Source organism: Hyla sarda, chromosome 7 (genome assembly GCF_029499605.1).
Source record: "Hyla sarda isolate aHylSar1 chromosome 7, aHylSar1.hap1, whole genome shotgun sequence".
Classification (NCBI taxonomy): Eukaryota; Metazoa; Chordata; class Amphibia; order Anura; family Hylidae; genus Hyla; species Hyla sarda.
Window position 1 is genome coordinate 29847527 of NC_079195.1, and position 23370 is coordinate 29870896.

A 23370-nucleotide genomic window follows, 5' to 3' on the forward strand; every position below is an offset into this window, starting at 1 on the left:
CCAGACAGCTGTTTGGGCATGCTGGAATATGTAGTTTTGCAACAGCTGGAGGGCTACAGTTTGAGACCACTATATAGTGGTCCCTAAACTGTAGCCCTCCAGATCTTGCAAAACTACAACTCCTAGCATGCTCAAACAACTGTTTGCTGTCAGGGCATGCTGGGAATTGTAGTTTTGCAACAGCTGGAGGATCACAGTTTGGAGATCACTTTGCAGTGGTCTCTAAAACTGTAGCCCTCCAGATGCAAAACTGCAAATTCCAGCATGTCCAAACAGCAATCAGCTGTCTCGACATGCTGGGAGTTGTAGTTTCGTACCTCCAGCTATTGCATAACTACATCTCCCAGCATGCCCTTCGGCGATCAGTACATGCTGGGAGTTGTAGTTTTGCAACAGCTGGAGGCACACTGGTTAGAAAATACTGAGTTAGGTAACAGAACCTAACTGAAGGTTTTCCAACCAGTGTGCCTCCAGCTGTTGCAAAAGTACAACTCCCAGCATGCACGGTCTGTCAGTACATGCTGGGAGTTGTAGTTTTGAAACAGCTGGAGGTTTGCCCCCCCATGTGAACGTACAGGGTACATTCACACGGGCAGGCCTACAGTAAGTTTCCTGCTTCAAGTTTGGGCTGCGGCAAATTTTTCGCCGTAGCTCAAACTTCTAGCGAGAAACTCACCGTAACCCGCCAGTGCGAATGTACCCTAAAAACACTACACTACACTAACACATAATAAAGAGTAAAACACTACATATACACCCCCTTACACTGTCCCCCCAATAAAAATGAAAAACGTATTGTATGGCAGTGTTTCCAAAACGGAGCCTCCAGCTGTTGCAAAACAACAACTCCCAGCATTTCCGGACAGCCACTGACTGTCCAGGCATGTTGGGAATTTAGCAACAGCTGGAGGCACCCTGTTTGGGAGAAATTGCACTACTAATTTTGGGGGGCTTTTTCTCCTTTTATCCCTTAGGAAAAGGAAAAGTTGGGGCTACACCAGCTTGTTAGTGTAAAAAAAAAAAAAAAATTACACTAACATGCCGGTGTTGCCCTTTACTTTTTATTTTCACAAGCGTTAAAAGGAAAAAAAGACCCCCAAAATTTGTAACGCAATTTCTCCTGAGTATAGAAATACCCCATATGTGGGCGTAAAATGCTCTGTGGGCGCACAACAAGGCTCAGGAGTGAGAGCGCACCATGTACATTTGAGGTCTAAATTGGTGATTTGCACAGGGGTGGCTGATTTTACAGCGGTTCTGACATAAACCCCCCAAAAAAATACCCACATGTGACCCCATTTTGGAAACTACACCCCTCACAGAATGTAATAAGGGGTACAGTGAGCATTTATGCCCCACAGGTGTCTGACAGATTTTTTGGAACAGTGGTCCGTGAAAATGAAAAATGTTATTTTTCATTTGCACAGCCCACTGTTCCAAAGATCTGTCAAACGCCAGTGGGGTGTAAATACTCACTGCACCCCTTATTAAATTGTGTGAGGGGTGTAGTTTCCAAAATAGCGTCACATGTGGGGGGTTCCACTGTTCTGGCACCACGGGGGGCTTTGTAAACGCACATGGCCCCTGACTTCCATTCCAAACAATTTTTTTCCCAAAAGCTCAATGGCGCTCCTTCTCTTCTGAGCATTGTAGTGCGCCAGCAGAGCACTTGACGTCCACACATGGGGTATTTCCATACTCAGAAGAGATGGGGTTACAAATTTTGGGGGGTCTTTTCTGCTATTAACCCTTGCAAAAATGTGAAATTTGGGGGGAAACACACATTTTAGTGAATTTTTTTTTTTACATATGCAAAAGTCGTGAAACCCCTGTGGGGTATTAAGGCTCGCTTTATTCCTTGTTACGTTCCTCAAGGGGTCTAGTTTCCAAAATGGCATGCCATGTGTTTTTTTTTTTGCTGTTCTGGCACCATAGGGGCTTCCTAAATGCGACATGCCCCCCGAGCAAAATTTGCTCTCAAAAAGCCAAATATGACTCCTTCTCTTCTGAGCATTGTAGTTCACCCGTAGTGCACTTCAGGTCAACTTATGGGGTACCTCCATACTCAGAAGAGATGGGGTTACAAATTTGGGGGGGGGGGTCTTTTCTGCTATTAACCATTGCAAAAATTTGAAATTTGGGGGGAAACACACATTTTAGTGAAAAAAAATAATTTTTTTTTTACATATGCAAAAGTCGTGAAACACCTTTGGGGTATTAAGGCTCACTTAATTCCTTGTTACGTTCCTCAAGGGGTCTAGTTTCCAAAATGGTATGGCATGTGTTTTTTTTTTGCTGTTCTGGCACCATAGGGGCTTCCTAAATGCAACATGCCCCCCAAAAACCATTTCAGAATAACGTACTCTCCAAAATCCCCTTGTCGCTCCTTCGGTTCTGAGCCCTCTACTGCGCCCACCGAACAATTTACATAGACATATGAGGTATGTGCTTACTCGAGAGAAATTGGGCTACAAATCCAAGTATACATTTTCTTCTTTTACCCCTTGTAAAAATAAAAAAATTGGGTCTACAAGAACATGCGAGTGTAAAAAATGAAGATTGTGAATTTTCTCCTTCACTTTGTTGCTATTCCTGTGAAACACCTAAAGGGTTAAAACGCTGACTGAATGTCATTTTGAATACTTTGGGGGGTGCAGTTTTTATAATGGGGTCATTTGTGGGGTATTTCTAATATGAAGACCCTTCAAATCCACTTCAAACCTGAACTGGTCCCTGAAAAATAGTGAGTTTGAAAATTTTGTGAAAAATTGGAAAATTGCTGCTGAACTTTGAAGCCCTCTGGTGTCTTCCAAAAGTAAAAACAAGTCAATTTTATGATGCAAACATAAAGTGGACATATTGTATATGTGAATCAAATTTTTTTTATTTGGAATATCCATTTTCCTTACAAGCAGAGAGCTTCAAAGTTAGAAAAATGCAAATTTTTCAAATTTTTCATCAAATTTTGGGATTTTTCACCAAGAAAGGATGCAAGTTACCATAAAATTTTACCACTATGTTAAAGTAGAATATGTCACGAAAAAACAATCTCGGAATCAGAATGATAACTAAAAGCATTCCGGTGTTATTAATGTTTAAAGTGACAGTGGTCAGATGTGCAAAAAAACGCTCTGGTCCTGAGGTGTAAAATGGCCTGGTCCTTAAGGGGTTAGGCTTTCAGTCAGATGGTTCTGCTCAATAATATCTTATATTTTTGATTGTTTTATAGACTGTAAAACTATAGTAGTACCTTTCACACTGATAGTTTTTGAAAAACGAATTTCATTTCCATCTTTCATCCTTATAAGGCAAATGTAATCTCCGCTTTTTTCTACTGTTATGTTCTTCACCTCCAGGTTCGGTCCATCTCCAATCTTTTTGTCATCCTTCAACCAAGATGCACTAAAATCCATTACTGGAGAGGACTTAATGCTCAGTTTCAGGTTTTCAGACATGATGAGGATATCGGAGGGTTCTGCTGAGACTAAAACAAAAGTATTGTGAATTAAGATGGTTAAAATTCCTTTAAAGGGTACTCAGGGGTACTTTTTTTTTTTATTAACTGATGCCAGAAAGTTATACAGATTGCTAAATTACTTCTATATAAAAATCTTAAAGGAGTAGTCCGGCGCGCACTTTTCTCATTTTATTCCGTACGGGCTGCAAAATAAAAGAAAACAAACTTTCTCTTACCTGTCAACGAGCCCCCGGAGCTCAGGTACACTCCGGTACAGGTGTTTGGTCCCTGGGCTGTATTCTTCTTACTTCCTGTTAGCCCGGCATGTCACACGGAGCTTCAGCCTATCACTGGCCGAGGCGGTACATCGCTGTGGCCGGTGATAGGCTGAAGCTCCGTGTGACATGCCGGGCTAACAGGAAGTAAGAAGAATACAGCCCGGGGACCGAACACCTGTACCGGAGTGTACCGGAGTTCCGGGGGCTCATTGGCAGGTAAGAGAAAGTTTTTTTTCTTTTATTTTGCAGCCCGGACGGGATAAATTGAGAAAAGTGAATGCCGGACTACTCCTTTAATCCTTCCAGTGCTTATCAGCTGCTGTATGTTCCAGAGGAAGTTGGGTAGTTCTTTCCAGTCTGACTCCAGTTCTCTCTAATGCCACATATTTTCTCCACAGTACCCCTTTAAGAGGGCTATAGCAACCAATCTTGGACCCAAGGCGGTTAGTAGGTCAGGAAGTCTCTTCCGATTATCATCCCAACTCCTTTGTGTTTGTTCATAGAATTGTGCTTGAAATAGTTGTTTTCTACAAAAACTCATGTAAAATGCTGGAAAAAAAATGCAGTTCTCAGGTGTTCACCTGTGGATATCTGTGTGTGATGAGGGTGTGGGCATAAAAAAGGAGGGGGAAGGGGGGGGGATGGATAGGAACAGAGTGGGGAGGGGGAGGAAAATCAGAAGAAGAAAAAAAAGAAGGGGGATAGAAAAAGGACAGAGGAGAAGGGGATAGTGTATGGGGAATGAGAAAATTGATCAGACTTCAGTAAAGTAAAAACTAAATAATTTATTTAAGTGAATGTTTGTGGTGAAAAAATGTGGGAAGGTTCGCTGGGCCCTAGCGACCACCCATCAGCTAGGGCCCAGCGAGCCTCCCCACATTTTTTCACCACAAACATTCATGTAAATAAATAAATAAATTATTTAGTTTTCACTTTACTTGTGTCTGATCCATGTTCTCATTCCCCATACACTATCCCCTTCTCCTCTGTCCTTTTTCTATCCCCCTTCTTTTTTTCTTCTAATTTTCCTCCCCCTCCCCACTCTGTTCCTATCCATCCCCCCCTCACACCTCCTTTTTATGCCCACTCCTCACTCCTCACCCTCATCACACACAGTTAATTTAACTAGTACTTAGGTTATAAGTGCCCGGCAGTTAACCTCGGTCCGTTTCACCCCAAAGATTTAGTTGTTGAGCTGCACCCACCCTTTTTTTCTTTGGCGATTTACCCTCATGTAAAATGCTATTTTTGGGGCATCTAAGGTACTTCAGGACCTCCATCAATAAGACACAGCAGTGAGAGACCACCAATGGTATCTATCTCTGGAGGGCCCAGCACATCCCTGCAATGCATTATATTGCCTGTGGGAGCACTGCAGGCAAATTGGCCACTCGCTGCCAGGCTTCACCTACATATGACAGCTAATCACTGGGGTCCCACCAGAAGGGGTCCTGAAAATGGTACAAAAAATATGTTACTACTCACTTTCGAAGACAATCAGTTCCACAGTCGTCACCGTTTTATCTGGTTTAATACATGAGAAAGTGCCTGCATCCGTGAGCTGTACACTTGTTGTTTCCAGGTTATATGTGCCGGATAGAAATTGGAACCGTTCACTGCCTGTTGAAGTTATATAAGAATTTACATAATTAAAATGATATATTATGTCATATATTACAAAATGATAATAAAAATAATTAAAAATATGTATAAATGTCACTAATAGTACTACTACTATGATAGTAATAAAAAAAATATATGAAATTTAATAAAATATCATTATAAAATAATGCTAATAATAAAAAAATGGAGAAGTAATGTAATAATAATACAAATAATAATAATAATAATAATAATAACAATAATAAGCATCCTACTACAACTAATGGTAATAATACTATAAACCAATATTAATCAAGTTATAATAAAAATAGTATGAATTGATAAATAAATAAATGAATAAATACATTAATAAATAATGACAATAACAATATTAGAATTATAATACTGCTAGGATTAATAGTCAAAAAATATTAGAAATATAGCAAGAAATAAAATACAGTAATATGAAATTTGATAAAATATAATATAAAATATAATTCTAACCTAATGTTAATAATAAAAATTTAGGTAATAATAATAATTAAAAATAATAATAATATCCTACTACAACAAATGGTAATAATCCTATTAACTAATATTAATAAAGTTATAATAAAAATAATATGAATTAATAAGTAAATGAATAAATAAACAAATAAATAAATTCACTGATAAATAAATAAATAATGAAATAATGACAGTAATAATATTAGAATTATAATACTGCTAGGATTAATAGTAATTAAATATTTTAAATATCGTAGGAAATAAAATAACATGACATTTTATAAAATATAATTCTTAAATAATGTTAATAATAAAAGATTTGAATAACAATAATAATAATAATAATAATAATAATAAAATCCTACTATGACGAATGGTAATAATCCTATTAACTAATATTACTAAAGTTATAATAAAAATAATATGAATGAATAAATAAAAATATTAAAAAATTAACAGATAAATAAACAAATAAATAATGACAGTAATAATATTAGAATTATAATACTGCTAGGATTAATAGTAATAAAATATTTGAAATATAGTAAGGAATAAAATAACATGACATTTTTGTAAAATATAATTCTAAAATAATGTTAATAATAAAAGATTTGGATAACAATAATAATAATAATAATAAAAACAATAATAAAATCCTACTATGACGAATGGTAATAATCTTATTAACTAATATTGCTAAAGTTATAATAAAAATAAAATGAATGAATAAATAAATAAACAAATTAACAGATAAATAAACAAATAAATAATGACAGTAATAATATTAGAATTATAATACTGCTAGGATTAATAGTAATAAAATATTTGAAATATAGTAAGAAATAAAATAACTTAAAATTTTATAAAATATAATTCTAAAATAATGTTAATAATAAAAGATTTGGATAACAACAACAATAATAATAAATAATAATAATAAAATCCTACTACGACGAATGGTAATAATCCTATTAACTAATATTACTAAAGTTATAATAAAAATAATATGAATAAATGAATAAACAAATTAACAGATAAATAAACAAATTAATAAATAATGACAGTAATAATATTGGAATTATAATACTGCTAGGATTAATAGTAATATAATATTTTAAAAATAGTAAGAAATAAAATAATATGACATATTATAAAATGTACCGTAATTCTAAAATAATGTTAATAAGAAAAAATTGTGTAACAATAATAATAAAATCCTACTAGGAAGAATGGTAATAATCCTATTAACTAATATTAATTAGGTTATAATAAAATAATATGAAGGAATGAATTAACAACAAATAAATAAATAATGACAATGATAATATTAGAATTATAATGCTGCTAGAATTAATAGTAAGAAAATAATTTAAATATAGTAAGAAATAGAATAATTTTAACATTTTAAATAATGACCAAATTACCATAGGTGGAACAGCAAACAAACATGGGGTACTGCCGATCTGCTAATCCCTATAATATTATGTATGGGCCCTGGAGCCATCCAAAAAGACGTCTTTATACAACATCTTACCTGGAGCTTTGGAGGCTGTTCTTCCAAATTTGCCATATTTCACAAACGACTTTCCATCTTTGTTCCAGAGAATGTCTTGAATTTCTCCGTTCGATGGAGCTCCACAAGGCAGAGAGACCTTCTTCCCAACCTCACTTATAATCTTGTCATTGGATGCCAGGCTGAGACCTTTAAATAAGAATAGGCTGGTCAATTTTTTGTAGCTGTATTCTTATAATGGACACCTCGATAGACAGTAGAGCTTTGTCTCTATTTGTTCACTATGTGCCTTAAAGGGGGATTCCATCTAAAACAGCGATCTCAAACTGTGGACCTCCAGATGTTGCAAAACTCCAACTTCCAGCATTCCCGGACAGCCAACGGCTGTCCGGACATGCTGGGAGTTGAAGTTTTGCAACATCTGGAGGGCCACAGTTTGGGACCACTGATCTAAAACAATCTTCTGATATTTCATAAGGACATGTTAAAAGATACAGCTGGATGGTGTAGTTTAGCTTCTTCTACTTTTATATATATCAACTGGCTTCAGAAAGTTAAACAGATGTGTAAATTACTTCTATTAAAAAATCTTACTCCTTCCAATAATCATCAGCTGCTGAAGTTGAGTTGTTCTTTTCTGTCTGGCAACAGTGCTCTCTGCTGACATCTCTGCTTGTCTCGGGAACTGCCCAGAGTAGAAGAGGTTTGCTATGGGGATTTGCTTCTACTCTGGACAGTTCCCGAGACAGGTGTCATCAGAGATTTTCCAAACACTTATACATAGGGCTTTTTCCATTTTGAACTTGCAGCGGTCACGAATTTATCAACGTGTGACGTTCCTAAAAGTATCCCGTTTTGAGGTAAACTATGGGGGGGAGATTTATCAAAACCTGTCCAGAGGAAAAGTTGCTGAGTTGCTCATAGCAACCAATCAGATCGCTTCTTTCATTTTTGATAGGGCCTCTGAAAAATGAAAGAAGCGATCTGATTGGTTGCTATGGGCAACTCAGCAAATTTTCCTCTGGACAGGTTTTGATAAATCTCCCTCCATGTTTTTGAGTACCACACAAAAATGGGGGAAATAGATCAAAACTTGTGTTGACCAGTTGCCCATATCAACTAATCAGATTGCTTCTTTCATTTTTCAGAGGCCCTATAAAAAATGAAAGAAGCGATGGGGGAGATTTATGGGGGAGATTTATGGGGGAGATTTATGAAAACTTGTGCAGAGGAAAATGGGACCAGTTGCCCATAGCAGCCAATCAGAATAAGATTAATGTCAACGGGCCTGCTGGGAACATGTCTATATGTTTGCATCCATTTTTGACAGGCTTCTAATATATAGCTTAACATATGCCCCGAAGCATGATGTAATTGTAGACAATAGAAGATGAAATACGCCCCCTGCTGTCAGCTTACGTGGAGCCATTGGGTGAGACAGCTGTAGGCCAAAAACTATTCAATGTATATAGCCGGCATACGTATATTAGGGGAGATCTATCAAAACCTGTGTAGAGAAAAAGTTCCCCAGTTGCCCATAGCAACCAATCAGATCGCTTCACTCATTTTGCAGAGGCCTTTTTAAAAATGAAAGAAGCGATCTGATTGGTTGCTATGGGCAACTGGGCAACTTTTCCTCTGGACAGGTTTTGATAATTCTCCCCCATTATCTCTAGTGTCTGAATGACTTACTTGTCTGGAAACACAGGAAGTAAAGGCCGAACCTTTGCAGTTTCTCCTTCATTTCGAGACGTTGTCTTGTTTTTGAGAGGTTCCTCATAGTTCACAACTCGGATCCGTTCAATGCTGCAAGTAAAACAAATAGTACAAATCTGATCAGTCTAAACTTAAAATGACTACATGGGAAGATATGGTACAAAGCAGGGGCTGTAAATCCTGTCATTCAGAGTCTATGTAAAGCTGGGTGACAAACCCTATCACCATAAGTCAGTGTTACTTAAAGGAGTAGTCTAATAGATATAAACCTATCCCCTATCTGCAGAATAGGGGATAAGTTTTAGCTCGCGGGCGGCCCAAGTGTGGGGGGGCCGAGGGGCTGCCACGTCCTCTCCATATATCTCTATGGGAGAGCCGTTCGGCTATCTTCGGCTCCCCATAGAGACAGGCGCGTTGCTAGGTCTCAATAAGACCCAGGGCTATCTCGACGATTACCTAGCTATCCCCTATCATGTGGATAGGGGATCATTTTAAATATTGGGAATACTTCTAAGAGCAATGGTTGATGTGATATGATCATAAATCATCAATTTTGGCATTTGGAAGTTTTTTAAGTAGCAATACCATGTATATAATGGTTTCTTTTATTTTTATTATATTTTTTTCATTTTTTTTATGGGAAAAGGTGAAGATTTTTATTTTTATTTGGGGGGAGGGTATATATTTTTAAAAATATTTTTAATAACTACCTGGCTGGTTAGCAAATAATGGGGGAACATCTTTTTTCTTAGGGACAAGTGCCGTAAATGTACGCTGCATCGAGTAAAGTCTGTCTGCTGCGAGGAGATACTGTTCTCCCGCCCTCTGTGCCTAGCTGAACCTGAAAGGCTGAAATCTTCTGAGACTGTGGCTATGTGTGGAGGGCGGGAGAACAGCGGGGATGACAGGTGCCAGGAGCATCATGTCACTTCCCAGAAGCCACTGCTGTCTTAAAGCAGCGGTGGCAATTGGGCAATTAAAAAAAAAAACAGCAGTAGTGAGAGACCCAGGGCTATGTGCCTAAGACCCGGGGTTACCGCCCTGTTAGCCCCCTCCCAGCAATGCCCCTGCATAGAGATATATGGACGGGCATGGCGGCCCCTGCTTCGGACGGGGGTCGTGACGCGCCACACCAGGGGAGAGCCAGGGCTCCATACAGTAGATTGCTGGGGTCCCCAGTGCTCCCATCCCCCACAATCTAAAACTTATACGTTTTTTTTTTTTATCCAGGAGACTACTCCTTTAACCAGTGTGCCCTCAGCTATTGCAAAACTACAACTTTCAGCATGCCTGGACTGCCAGAGGTTATGGTTTTGCAACAGCTGGAGGCACCCTGGTTAAAAAACAAACAAAAAAACACTGCTCTAAGGGGATGTTTAGTATTTGCAGATCACATAGAGAGTTACATTGCCACGCTGAAATCAGAGCACATATCCCACACACTGCCCGCAGCCGTCTGTGGCAAGGTACAGGCGCTATGATTTATTTTCTTACGTACACAGAAGATGTGATGTGAACAGACGGAGCTGGAGAAGAGGGGTCTGAAGTGGTTTTGTGGGCACCACACGCCCCTACCCGTACCTAGTTTAATCCTATTTCCCAGGATGTCTACCTGAAAACCATTGTGTATTTCCTGCTGCTGTGGGGAGACCACAGGAAAATGGGGGAAGGGGCTGCAGGTACACGGATTCTAAGAAAAGAGGCAAGTAGATAACTGCACAGTACAACTTCTCCTGGACAAACAGTAGATCTCGATATCTATCTACATTTCATAGCCAACGAAGAAAAGTCGGCAACACATCTATGGCTATAAAATGTAAAAGTCCAGAAGGAGCAGCACTATTGCATAAATTCCAGTAAAGCAGGTGGTGCATGGCGACATACGGGCTTGTTGGATGTTTGTGGAGCTTGGGAACAAAGTCGTATGTTGGCCCCCCAGGGCCCCCTTTATGTTTTATTCCCTATGTACATAAGTTGTATAATAAAATGTACTGTTTCTTTAATAGCTGTTACCATGTGATTGTTACCCAAGAGGCACCAGTGACCAGGTGACCCCCCAAGTGACCTATAGGCTCCTTGCACAGCCCCCCTATAAGACCAGGGGAGGGGCTGCAATCTCTCTCTTAGCTCTTTGCTATTCCTGCTGAGGTCCAGTGCAGTCGTCTCAGTGTCAGTGTCCAGAGCATTGGAGGCCTCAAGTCTGCAGCTACAAGTCAGCTCAAAGTCATCTTCATGTCAATTGTCAAGTCAGTCAAGTCTTCTATATAGTCACCGTGGCCTGCACTAAAGTGTCTCTACATACTGCAAGTCCCAGCAAGCCAGCGAGGTTCCCCTGTGTCACTGGTCACCTCCTTGGGATAATGGCTGAAATAATTCTGTGTCAGCATGAACCTAAGCAAATCCAGTACGAATTCATTATGGCCCTCATATTGGACACCCCTTGTTTAAAGAAAAAATTCAGTTGCTCCACAACGCCATGTGAGGAATGGACGAGTAGAGGGCCTCCACGTCGAGAGATGCCAAAAATACCCCCTCATCGACATGGAGGCCATCCAAATGATTTAAAGGGTACTCCGGCCCCAAGACATCTTATCCCCTATCCAGAGGATAGGGGATATCTAGCATGGAGCACCCACCTGTAAGTACTGCTGTAAGCGCTGGAGGCTCTCAGTCTTATGCCTCCCGACCACAGGGATGGAGTATCGTGACGTCACGACTCAATCCCCTCAATGCAAGTCTATGGGAGGGGGCGTTCCGGCTGTCACGCCCGCACCCATAGACTTGCATTGAGGGGCGTGGCGTGATGTCACACGGGGGCGGAGTTGTGACGTCACAATACTCCATCCCTGTGGTCGGATTTCATTTAGTTCATCACTGAACGTTCTAGTGGGGTCCCTTTGAAGTTTTTCATAGCATTCATGATTTTTAAGTATATCAAAACACATAATTTTGTACTCCTCCCCGGTCATAACCACAATATTACCTCCTTTATCGGATGGCTTTATGAGGGAGGAGTCCTGCTCCAGAGAGTACAAGGCTTGCCTTTCACTATATGTAAGGTTTGGATTTTCCACTGTTGATGTTTCAAGATTTCTCAGGGCACGCGTGACTACCTCAACGAAAGTATCAATACATGTATAATCACCCAATGGTGGTGGCCTAATACTTCTGTTTTTTAGTTTTGTAAATGGACCACGACTCTCCATCTGATTTGATTCACTAGAGAAAGCCATCATGTCCTGAAATAGCGAAACATCACTCGGCTCCAAATTCTGAGCCTCCGCTACTCTAGAATCATTAAATATTTTCTCCATTTACGTACATACAAGTTGATGTCCTTCGCCCACACATATGAATTAAACTTTACTGTGGGGACGAAGGACAACCCCTTTCTCAACAGATTCATTTCTGCATGCGTTAACTGCCGATTGGTGAGATTAATTATCTGAAGCTCCATTTCTGTTTCTACTTGTACTTGCGATTCCTGAGTGGATATTGGTTGTTGGTTTGTGTGGTTCCTAAAAAACCTTCCTGATATCTCCTGTTATAAGGTCGCCCCCCTCTTGCTCGTCCACGTCCTCTACTTCTATAGTTCCCTGTGCCTACACTAGTCGTGGCTCTATCCGTCTCGGATTCGTCACACTCAGACTATGAGTTGTCTGTCTCCGATTGAGTAACTGTGGTTCTTTTTATTGTCTCGTACAATAGGATAGGAGGTCGAGATAGGAGGTCGAGATAGGAGGTCGGGATAGGAGGTCGAGATAGGAGGACGAGATAGGAGGTCAGGATAGGAGGTCGGGATAGGAGGTCGAGATAGGAGGACGGGATAGGAGGTCGGGATAGGAGGTCGGGATAGGAGGACGGGATAGGAGGTCGGGATAGGAGGTCGGGATATGAGGACGGGATATGAGGTCGAGATATGATGACGGGATAGGAGGTTGGGATAGGAGGTCGGGATATGAGGACGGGATATGGGGTTGGGACAACAATATATGAGGACAGGATATATAGTCAAAAGCTTCCTCCTTTGTTTATTTTCCTCCCCAACAAGGATTAGGAAAGAAAAACCGGGCAACGCCGGGTACTTAGCTAGTGTATATATGTGTGTTATCTGTGTGTGTGTGTATGTGTGTGTGTGTGTGTATATGTTATCAGTGTGTGTGTGTGTGTGTGTGTGTGTGTGTGTATGTGTGTGTATGTATGTGTGTGTATATGTTATCAGTGTGTGTGTATGTGTGTGTGTGTGTGTTCTTGTATCATGTGCGTGAGTGAAAGTAAATGCCCCCTAAGGGCAGTCTGGAAATGTGGTAACCCTAATGGTCGTGACCACATGAAGACGACTCATGACACCATTTGTTTATTACATCACTAACACAAAATGAACCCCAATAATCGCCGTATCGCTTCTCCCTAATGTTGTGCGGCTTTAGTTAGAATCCAACTTGGCCTAATAACATTTCGTGATACCGGACGGCAGATTATTTTAGGACGTCTCTGGTCGCGTAGAGAACGAGCGGCGCAGAACCTTCCCCTTGTGGTTCGCACACCTGGGAGAACATCGAGATGTCGTCCTGAGCTGAGTGTTATTGAGGTCGGGCCCAGAGACGAGCGGCTTCTGTGGGCGAGATCCTCCTGAGATAAGACGTTGGTATGTGGATCCTTCTCTCATTCCTGGATACGTAGAAGACTTCTCAGATCTTACATGAAAGACGCATTGTCAACAGGAAGGAGTGGGAGACAAGTGTACGAGACTGATTTCTCACCCTTTCCCCCAAAAGACCCCCCAGCTGTTGCAAAACTATAACTCCCAGCATGCCCGGATGCCTGCCACACAGCTTTCCCAAAGAGCTGCTTCACCAGACAGATATTCTCTTTAAGAGACTGGGGAAGCGTCTCATTGCTGCTTCTCCTCTCCTACAAGGTTTAGATAGGAAGATCGAGTGACACCGGGTACACAGCTAGTGTGTGTATATATATATATATATATATATATATATATAAAGAATATATAGGCAGCACACCGAACCAGTGGACCGGGGTTCAGATGATGCGGGCACCCCGAATTTCTTTTTTCTATTTATTTCTGGAGGTGCTGTTCTTATTGGATATTTATATATATATATCTATATATATATATGTATATACAGTATATATATATATATAAAAGTATATATGTATATGTGTATATATCCTGTATGTATATATATATATATATATATATATATATATACACACACATATACTGTATATATATATATATATATACATATATATATACAGTATATACATATATATATATATATATATATATATATATATATACAGCTTTGCGGCTAAGGGTCCCGGGAAGGAAAAGGAAGGGGTTTTAGGTGAAACTTGTCATTCGGAAACAAATGGTAAATCAGAGCACATCTATGGTGAACATCAAATATGCCAGGAGCCCACCACATCCCCCCCAAGAGAAGCGCATTGTGATGTGTACATCCACCTACGCAGACAAATGTATCTCATACTGTATCCAGTGAACCCAGAATAAGGCTATGCTGCAATACCAAATACAGCCTATGGACAAGAGTGGCGCTGTTTCTTGCAAAAATGAATGCTGCAGGGCTTCAAGAATTTAGAATCGTCCCTGCTAATAAAAAAAAAGTGGATAGCCTATCAATGTCACATACTGTATTAAGGATATATATAACATATCGGATGTGTTCGTATACAGTACCTTGCATAAGTATTCATCCCCCCCCCCCCCCCCTTGGATTTCATGCTCATTTTACTACTGTTACCAACTGGAATTCACATAGACGTAAATAAGACTTTTACTACAGTATATGCACAGTACTTGGATAGTGCAAAATATGGTTATATAATGACAAAATGTAGAAGAGTCCCACGAGGGGGAGGGGAATATTTATACACATTATAGTATTCATATACAGCACATTAAAATAACTTGTCACAATGGAAATTCATTCAGCCAATATCAAATTGGTCACTTGGAAAATGTTAGCATTTTAGAGCTCCCCTCTACAGACTGATAGCTTTCCCCATTGAGCTGTCATATCATGACTTACCAGCAGAGTGCGCCAAATACAAGTCAGTCAGCAACAGCGCAACGTCTGATACAGCCGGGAACCTACTATAGAACACGAGAAATCATTGCAGATTTATACATTTTTCTTTTTCTTTCTTTCATTATGTATTAATTTATTAATTTATTTTATTTATTTATTTATTTATGTATGTATTTATTTATGTATTTTTTTTATTTATTCATTTATTTATGCATGTATGTATTTATGTATTTATTTATTCATTTATTTATTGAAATCATAAAAATTATTATGTTAGATATTTCATTTCTATTATTATTACCTCTTTCAAAATAAAAACTTAAAGGAATATAAAGCCATATTTCTAGAGCCCAGTGTTCTCCGGCTGTTGGCCTTTGGCTGTCCGGGCATGCTGGGAGTTGTAGTTTTGCAACAGCTGGAGGCACTCTGGTTGGGACACTGTTTTAGAAGATAGAAAATAACTCTATGGCCATGATCACATGACGGAATTTCCGCTCTTAAATTCCGTTGCAGCAGAGTCCCATTGTTTTCAATGGGATTCTGCTGCACCAAACACACAGCTAAATTTCCAAGGCGGAAACATTTGCTGCGGATATTCCAATTCACGGAATCTGCTCGGAAATGCATTATCGTCCATGGAGTGAATTTTCGAGTGGCCCTAGTGCTGGCATGTTCTGTGGATTGTCGCCCCGTGTTCTCTGTGCTTGTACATTCTGCAAATATTCTGCTGTGTGAACATAGCCTAATACATATAAATATAGGCAATGAGAACACATGTGGGGCCCTTTAAAGAGGTTATCAAGGAAAAAGAAAAACTATTCATAATGTCTTCCAAAAACAGCACCACCCCTGCCCTCAGGTTGTGTGGGGTATTGTAACTCGGCTCCATTCACTGAGCTGCAACACCACCCTCAACCTGAGGACAGGTGTGGCACTGTTTTTCTGAAGAAATTAGATGTGTTTTTCTAATTCTGAATACAGATTATACAGTTATACAGATTTATAAATTACTTCTATTTAATAATTTATACAATATATATTATAATCATTTATTTAATATATATATATATATATATATATATATATATATATATATATACATATATTTTTATTTTAACCCATTAAGGACGGAGGGTTTTTCAGTTTTTGCATTTTCGTTTTTTTCCTCATCACCTTCTAAAAATAATAACACTTTCAATTTTGCATCTAAAAAGCCATATGATGGCTTTTTTTTTTTACCCACCAATTCTACTTTGCAGTGACATCAGTCATTTTACCCCAAAATCTACGGCGAAATGGAAAAAAAAATAATTGTGTGACAAAATGGAAGAAAAAACGCCATTTTGTAAATTTTGGGGACTTTCATTTCTACGCGGTACATTTCTCGGTAAAAATGACGCCTTATCTTTATTCTGTAGGTCCATACGGTTAAAATGATCCCCTACTTATATAGGTTTGATTTTGTCGGACTTCTGGAAAAAATCATAACTACATGCAGGAAAATTTATACGTTTAAAATTGTCATCTTCTGACCCCTATAACTTTTTTATTTCTCCATGTATGGGGCGGTATGAGGGCTCATTTTTTTGCGCCGTGATCTGAAGTTTTTATCGGTACCATTTTTGTATTGATCGGACTTTTTGATCGCGTTTTATTCATTTTTTCATGATATAAAAAGTGACCAAAAATACGCTATTTTGGACTTTGGAATTTGTTTGCGCGTACGCCATTGACCGTGTGGTTTAATTAACAATTTATTTTTATAGTTCAGACATTTACGCACGCGGCGATACCACATATGTTTATTTTTATTCACACATTTATTTATTTTTTATGGGGAAAAGGGGGGGGGGGGGGATTCAAACTTTTATTAAAGATGTCCGGTGCAGACTTTTTCTATTCCATCCTGCCCGGGCTGCAAAAAAAGACAAAACAAACTTTCACTTACCTCCATATGTTCTCTCGGAGCTCCGCATCAGCTGATCGGTCAGCCGGGCTGTCAACTTTCCACTACCTTTAGCCCGGGACGTCACACGGCGCTTCAGCCTATCACCGGCCGCAGCGATATCCCGCCTCGGCCTGTGATAGGCTGAAGTGCCATGTGACGTACCGGTAAGTGACAGTTTGTTTTGTCTTTTTTTGCAGCCCGGACAGGACGGAATAGAAAAAGTCTGCGCTGGACATTTCCTATAACTTTTATTAACTTATTTTTTTCCACTTTTTTTTCGCAATGTTATAGCTCCCATAGGGGACTATAACATGCAGTACATTGATTCAATACATTGATCACTACCATTGCATTCAATGGCAGGGATCAGTGTTATCGGTGGTTGATTGCTCAAGCCTAGATTTCAGGAGACAGGTGAGGGGACCTCCTGCTGCGTCCTAGCTGATCGGGACATAGCAATTTTACCGCGATGGTCCCGATCAGCCTAACTGAGCTGCCGGGAAGCTTTTACTTTCACTTCAGACACGGAAATCAACTTTGATCGCCGCGTCTAAAGAGTTAATGCCGGACATCAGCCCGATCGGCGATATCCGGCATTAGCCACAGGTCCTGGTAGCTTATAGCAACCGGAACCCACGGGTATTATGCGCGCTCACCTGTTGAGCGCGTATCATACCTCAGGAGACGCTTACGGACGTTCATAAATGTCCATATGCGTAAAGGGGTTAATATATTGTTAATCCTTTCAGTACATATCAGCTGCTTTATGCTCCAGAGGAAGTTGTGTGGTTCTTTCCAGTCTGACCACAGTGCTCTCTGCTGCCACCTCTGTCCGTGTCAGGAAAGATTTGGTATGGGGATTTGCTCCTGCTCTGGACAGTTCCTGACATGGACAGAGGTGTCAGCAGAGAGCATTGTGGTCAAACTGGAAAGGTCTACACAACTTTCTCTGGAGCATACAGCAGCTGATAAGTACATGAAGGATTAAGATTATTAAATGGAAGTAATGTACAAATCTATATAACTTTCTTGCACCGGCTGATTTGAAAACATTTTTTGTTTCCTCCGGAGTACCCCTTTAACTGTTCTGCGGGATGTTTTTGTCCCTTTTCTGTGAATCTAGACGAGTGTCATCCCTTGTTCGCTCATTATTTCCTATACAGGGACAGACTCGCCTCACTGCGCACCGTGTTACTTTATGTTTCTCGCTTCCCCAGAATAACAGATCAGCACTTTCCAGGGCAGCAAATAACAGAGAAATATGTGATTTACCGTACATTCAGCGCTGCCATGGCGGCTTGTTAGAGAGATTTAAGAGGGGGGGGGGGGGGTTCACTTACTTACGACAAGTGAGGGTGGCAGATACAAAGGAGACAAATCACAAAGATTATTACGGATTAATACAACCTGTCAAGTTCTTGCAATGAATCCAGTATCTGCCATTCATAACTCTATAAAGAGGGGATCACTGAATAACCAGTCTGCCTATTATCCTCCGAGATACCTATTGTCTATATCAGTGGTCTTCCTACTGTTGCAAAAACCACAACTCCCAGCATGCCCTGACAGGCATGCTTGGAGTTGTAGTTGTGCAACATTTTTTTTTATGATAAAACTGGAATAGCGATTTTTACGCATGAAGAAAAAAAATTAAAGAAAAAAAAAATTTTCCATAGGAAACAATTACAATTAGGTCACAATTTGACTAATGTTAGGAAGATTTGTGCACGACTGAAAGTTGCTCACCCACACAAACAGCAGTTCTTTGAATAATACAGCAATATTCAGTGTTTCCCAACCAGGGGGCCTCCAGCTGTTTCAAAACTACAATTCCCAGCATGCCCGGACAGCCAAAGGCTGTCCGGGCATGATGGGAGTTGTAGTTTTGCAACTGCTGGAGGCACCCTGGTGCGGAAATACTGCATTATCTGCTGGCACCATGCATACAGCAGCTGCCAGGAATCTCAATTCACCGCAGTTGCTTATTAATATATACCGTATATACTCGAGTATAAGCCGACCCGAGTATAAGCCGAGACCCCTAATTTCAACCCAAAATCCCAGGAAAAGTTATTGACTCGAGTATAAGCCTAGGGTGGGAAATACCTCATCCCCCCCTGTCATCATCCAGACCCGTCATTAACATCCTCATCATCCCCTTGTCATCATCCCACACATCCCCCCGTCATCATCCCACACATCCCCTTATCATCCCACACATCCCCCCTTCATCATCCCCTTGTCATCATCCCACACATCCCCTTATCATCCCACACATCCCCCCTTCATCATCCCCTTGTCATCATCCCACACATCCCCTTATCATCCCACACATCCCCCCTTCATCATCCCCTTGTCATCATCCCACACATCCCCCCTTCATCATCCCCTTGTCATCATCCCACACATCCCCCCTTCATCATCCCCTTGTCATCATCCCACACATCCCCTTATCCCACACATCCCCCCTTCATCATCCCCTTGTCATCATCCCACACATCCCCTTATCCCACACATCCCCCCTTCATCATCCCCTTGTCATCATCCCACACATCCCCTTATCCCACACATCCCCTCTTCATCATCCCCTTGTCATCATCCCACACATCCCCCCTTCATCATCCCCTTGTCATCATCCCACACATCCCCTTATCATCCCACACATCCCCCCTTCATCATCCCCTTGTCATCATCCCACACATCCCCTTATCATCCCACACATCCCCCCTTCATCATCCCCTTGTAATCATCCCACACCCCCCCCTTCATCATCCCCACCCCCCTTCATCATCCCCACACCCCCCCCCCTTCATCATCCTCTTCTCATCATTCGCCCTCAGTGGTCTTCAACCTGCGGACCTCCAGAGGTTTCAAAACTACAACTCCCAGCAAGCCCGGGCAGCCATCGGCTGTCCGGGCTTGCTGGGAGTTGTAGTTTTGAAACCTCCGGAGGTCCGCAGGTTGAAGACCGCTGCGGCCTTCAACATGCGGACCTCCAGAGGTTTCAAAACTACAACTCCCAGCAAGCCCGGGCAGCCATCGGCTGTCCGGGCTTGCTGGGAGTTGTAGTTTTGAAACCTCCGGAGGTCCGCAGGTTGAAGACCACTGCGGCCTTCAACATGCGGACCTCCAGAAGTTTCAAAACTACAACTCCCAGCAAGCCCGGGCAGCCATCGGCTGTCCGGGCTTGCTGGGAGTTGTAGTTTTGAAACCTCCGGAGGTCCGCAGGTTGAAGACCACTGCGGCCTTCAACATCATCCAGCCCCCTCTCACCCCCTTTAGTTCTGAGTACTCACCTCCGCTCGGCGCTGGTCCGGTCCTGCAGGGCTGTCCGGTAAGGAGGTGGTCCGGTGAGGAGGTGGTCCGGGCTGCTATCTTCACCGGGGGCGCCTCTTCTCCGCGCTTCCGGCCCGGAATAGAGCCGTTGCCTAGACAACGACGCATCTGCGTCGTTGTCAAGGCAACGTGACTATTCTGAGGCCGGGCCCGAAGCGCTTAGAAGAGGCCTCCCCGGTGAAGATAGCAGCCCGGACCACCTCCTCACCGGACCACCTCCTTACCGGACAGCCCTGCAGGACCGGACCAGCGCCGAGCGGAGGTGAGTACTCAGAACTAAAAGGGGTGAGAGGGGGCTGGATGATGTTGAAGGCCGCAGTGGTCTTCAACCTGCGGACCTCCGGAGGTTTCAAAACTACAACTCCCAGTAAGCCCGGACAGCCGATGGCTGCCCTGGCTTGCTGGGAGTTGTAGTTTTGAAACCTCTGGAAGTCCGCAGGTTGAAGACCACTGCGGGTGGGGGAGTTCACTCGAGTATAAGCCGAGGGGGGTGTTTTCAGCACGAAAAATCGTGCTGAAAAACTCGGCTTATACTCGAGTATATACGGTAATATATATATATATATATATATATATATATATATATATATATATATACACTAGCTGAGTACCCGGCGTTGCCCGGTTTTTCCTTCCTAATACTTGTTGGGGAGGAAAATCAACAAAGGAGGAAGCTTTTGACTTCAAATCCTATCCTCATATATTGTTGTCATATCCCGACCACCTATCCTGACCTCATATCTCAACCTCATATCCCGTCCTCATATCCCGTCCTCATATCTCAACCTCATATCCTGACCTCATATCCCATCCTCATATCTCGACCTCCTATCCCGTCCTCCTATCCAGTACTCATATCCCGACCTCATCCCGTCCTCATATCCTGACCTCATCCCGTCCTCATATACTGACCTCATATCTTGACCTCCTATCCCGACTTCCTATCCTGACCTCATCCCGTCCTCCTATCTCGACCTCATATGCCTTCATCATATCCCATCCTCATATCCTGTCCTCATATCCCATCCTCATATCCCAACCTCCTATCTCGATTTAATTTCCCATCCTCCTTTCTTGACCTCATATCCCGTCCTCTTATCCCGACCTCATATCCCGTCCTCATATCCTGTCCTCAAATCCCGACCTGATATCCCGTCCTTATGTCCCATCCTTATATCCTGTCCTCAGGTGGGACTGATTTGTGATGAAGATATTGGCCCTCATTTACTATTGCAAACCCGACATGTTTTGTCGCGTTGTGCGCCAGATTCTGTCGCATTGCGTTAGAAATTCTGTCTGCGCCAGAATCTGCGCCACAAATTCTGTCCGTGCCAGAATGTGCGCCAGAATGTGCGCCAGAATTGAAAAACTCCCGACTAACTCTCCCTTTTGCTAAGAAAACATGAAAAAGGGGCGTGGCCGCCATGAAAAGGGGGCGTGTTCTCCGAAAAGGGGCGTGTTCCCGACATTTTCACAAAAAACCCAACATATTTACTAAGGTTTCCACATAAAATGTGGTGGATTTGAGCTGAGGAAAACCCGACAGATCAGAGCATGTGTAAAAAAAGGAAAGTGTATGGAAAGTGGAAAATGTAGGGAAACCTTAGTAAATACCGTGGAAAATAAATTGTAGGGAATTAAAACCCACAAAGAAACCTACACAACACTCTTAGTAAATGAGGGCCATTGTAAGCTGAAAATAGAACGGGACGTGGTTTTGTGGGATTGGGTGTGATTTGCAAGCCAGACCTATGCACAAAAAGGGTAGATAATAAAAAGGGTGGGGCTTAAAATGTGGTTGTGTCTTTGTGAGATGGGGTGTAGCTTGCAAGCCGGATTGCCACATTCACCAGGAGATGCAGAGCGGAGCTTGTGGAGTAAGGTACTGGAAGTCCCATATACTCGCATGGGACTTGAAAAAAAAATCCATCTTTTATATAAGATTGTAGGTAAGGGTTAATATAACTATCATATCTTTTTAATTGACATATAAGTAATATGTGAACCAGGTATTATTGAAATATCTCCAGCCGTACGGAAGTTATTTGGGAAAATACATTTCCCATTGATTTGCATGGTACTTTAAACAAAAACCCCGACCCTCACAAAAGGAGGTAGTTAAGGGTTAAATTAACTATATTATATTGTGAGTGGACATATAAGTAACATGTGACCAAGTATTATCGAAATATCTCCAGCCGTTTGGAAGTTATGCAGTAACATATATTTCCCATAGACTTGTATGGGACTTTAAACAAAAACCCCACCCCTGGAAAATGGGGGTGAGTAAGGGTTAAATCACCTATCCTATGTTTGTTGTTGACATAAAAGTAACATGTGGTCAAGTTTCATGTTAATATCTTTAGCCATTTGGACGTGATGCCGAAACATACATACACACACACATGCACACACATACACACATACATAAACACACACATATACACACACACATATACACAGACATACACACACACATATACACACACACATATACACAGACATACATACACACATATACACACACACATATACACAGACATACACACACATATACACACATACACACACACATATACACACACACATATACACAGACATACATACACACATATACATACACACACATATACACACACGTACATATACACATACACACATACACACACACATATACACACGTACACATACACACACACATACACACACACACACATATACATACACACACATATACACACACGTACATATACACATACACACATACACACACACATATACACACGTACACATACACACACATATACACAGACATACATACACACACACACACATATACATACACACACATATACACACACGTACATGTACATATACACATACACACATACACACACACATATACACACGTACACATACACACACACATATACACAGAC

The 23370-nt window shown here is 41.2% G+C and overlaps 1 protein-coding gene across 3 annotated transcripts in view; it reads right to left on the reverse strand.

Moving 5' to 3' along the window:
- Positions 1-23370, reverse strand: part of LOC130281698 (uncharacterized) — a 34963-nt gene that overhangs the window by 7497 nt on the left and 4096 nt on the right. The window contains exons 2-5 of one of the 3 annotated variants that reach the window (XM_056529201.1): positions 9050-9163; positions 7379-7546; positions 5221-5355; positions 3251-3484 (exon numbers count right to left, since the gene is read on the reverse strand). In XM_056529201.1, the coding sequence (XP_056385176.1) occupies positions 3251-3484; positions 5221-5355; positions 7379-7546; positions 9050-9137 (625 nt within the window). In that variant the 5' untranslated portion in view covers positions 9138-9163. Of the gene's footprint in view, positions 1-3250; positions 3485-5220; positions 5356-7378; positions 7547-7951; positions 8250-8776; positions 8914-9049; positions 9164-23370 lie in introns of those variants that run through there. The other 2 variants (XM_056529203.1, XM_056529202.1) reach the window with 2 other exon arrangements.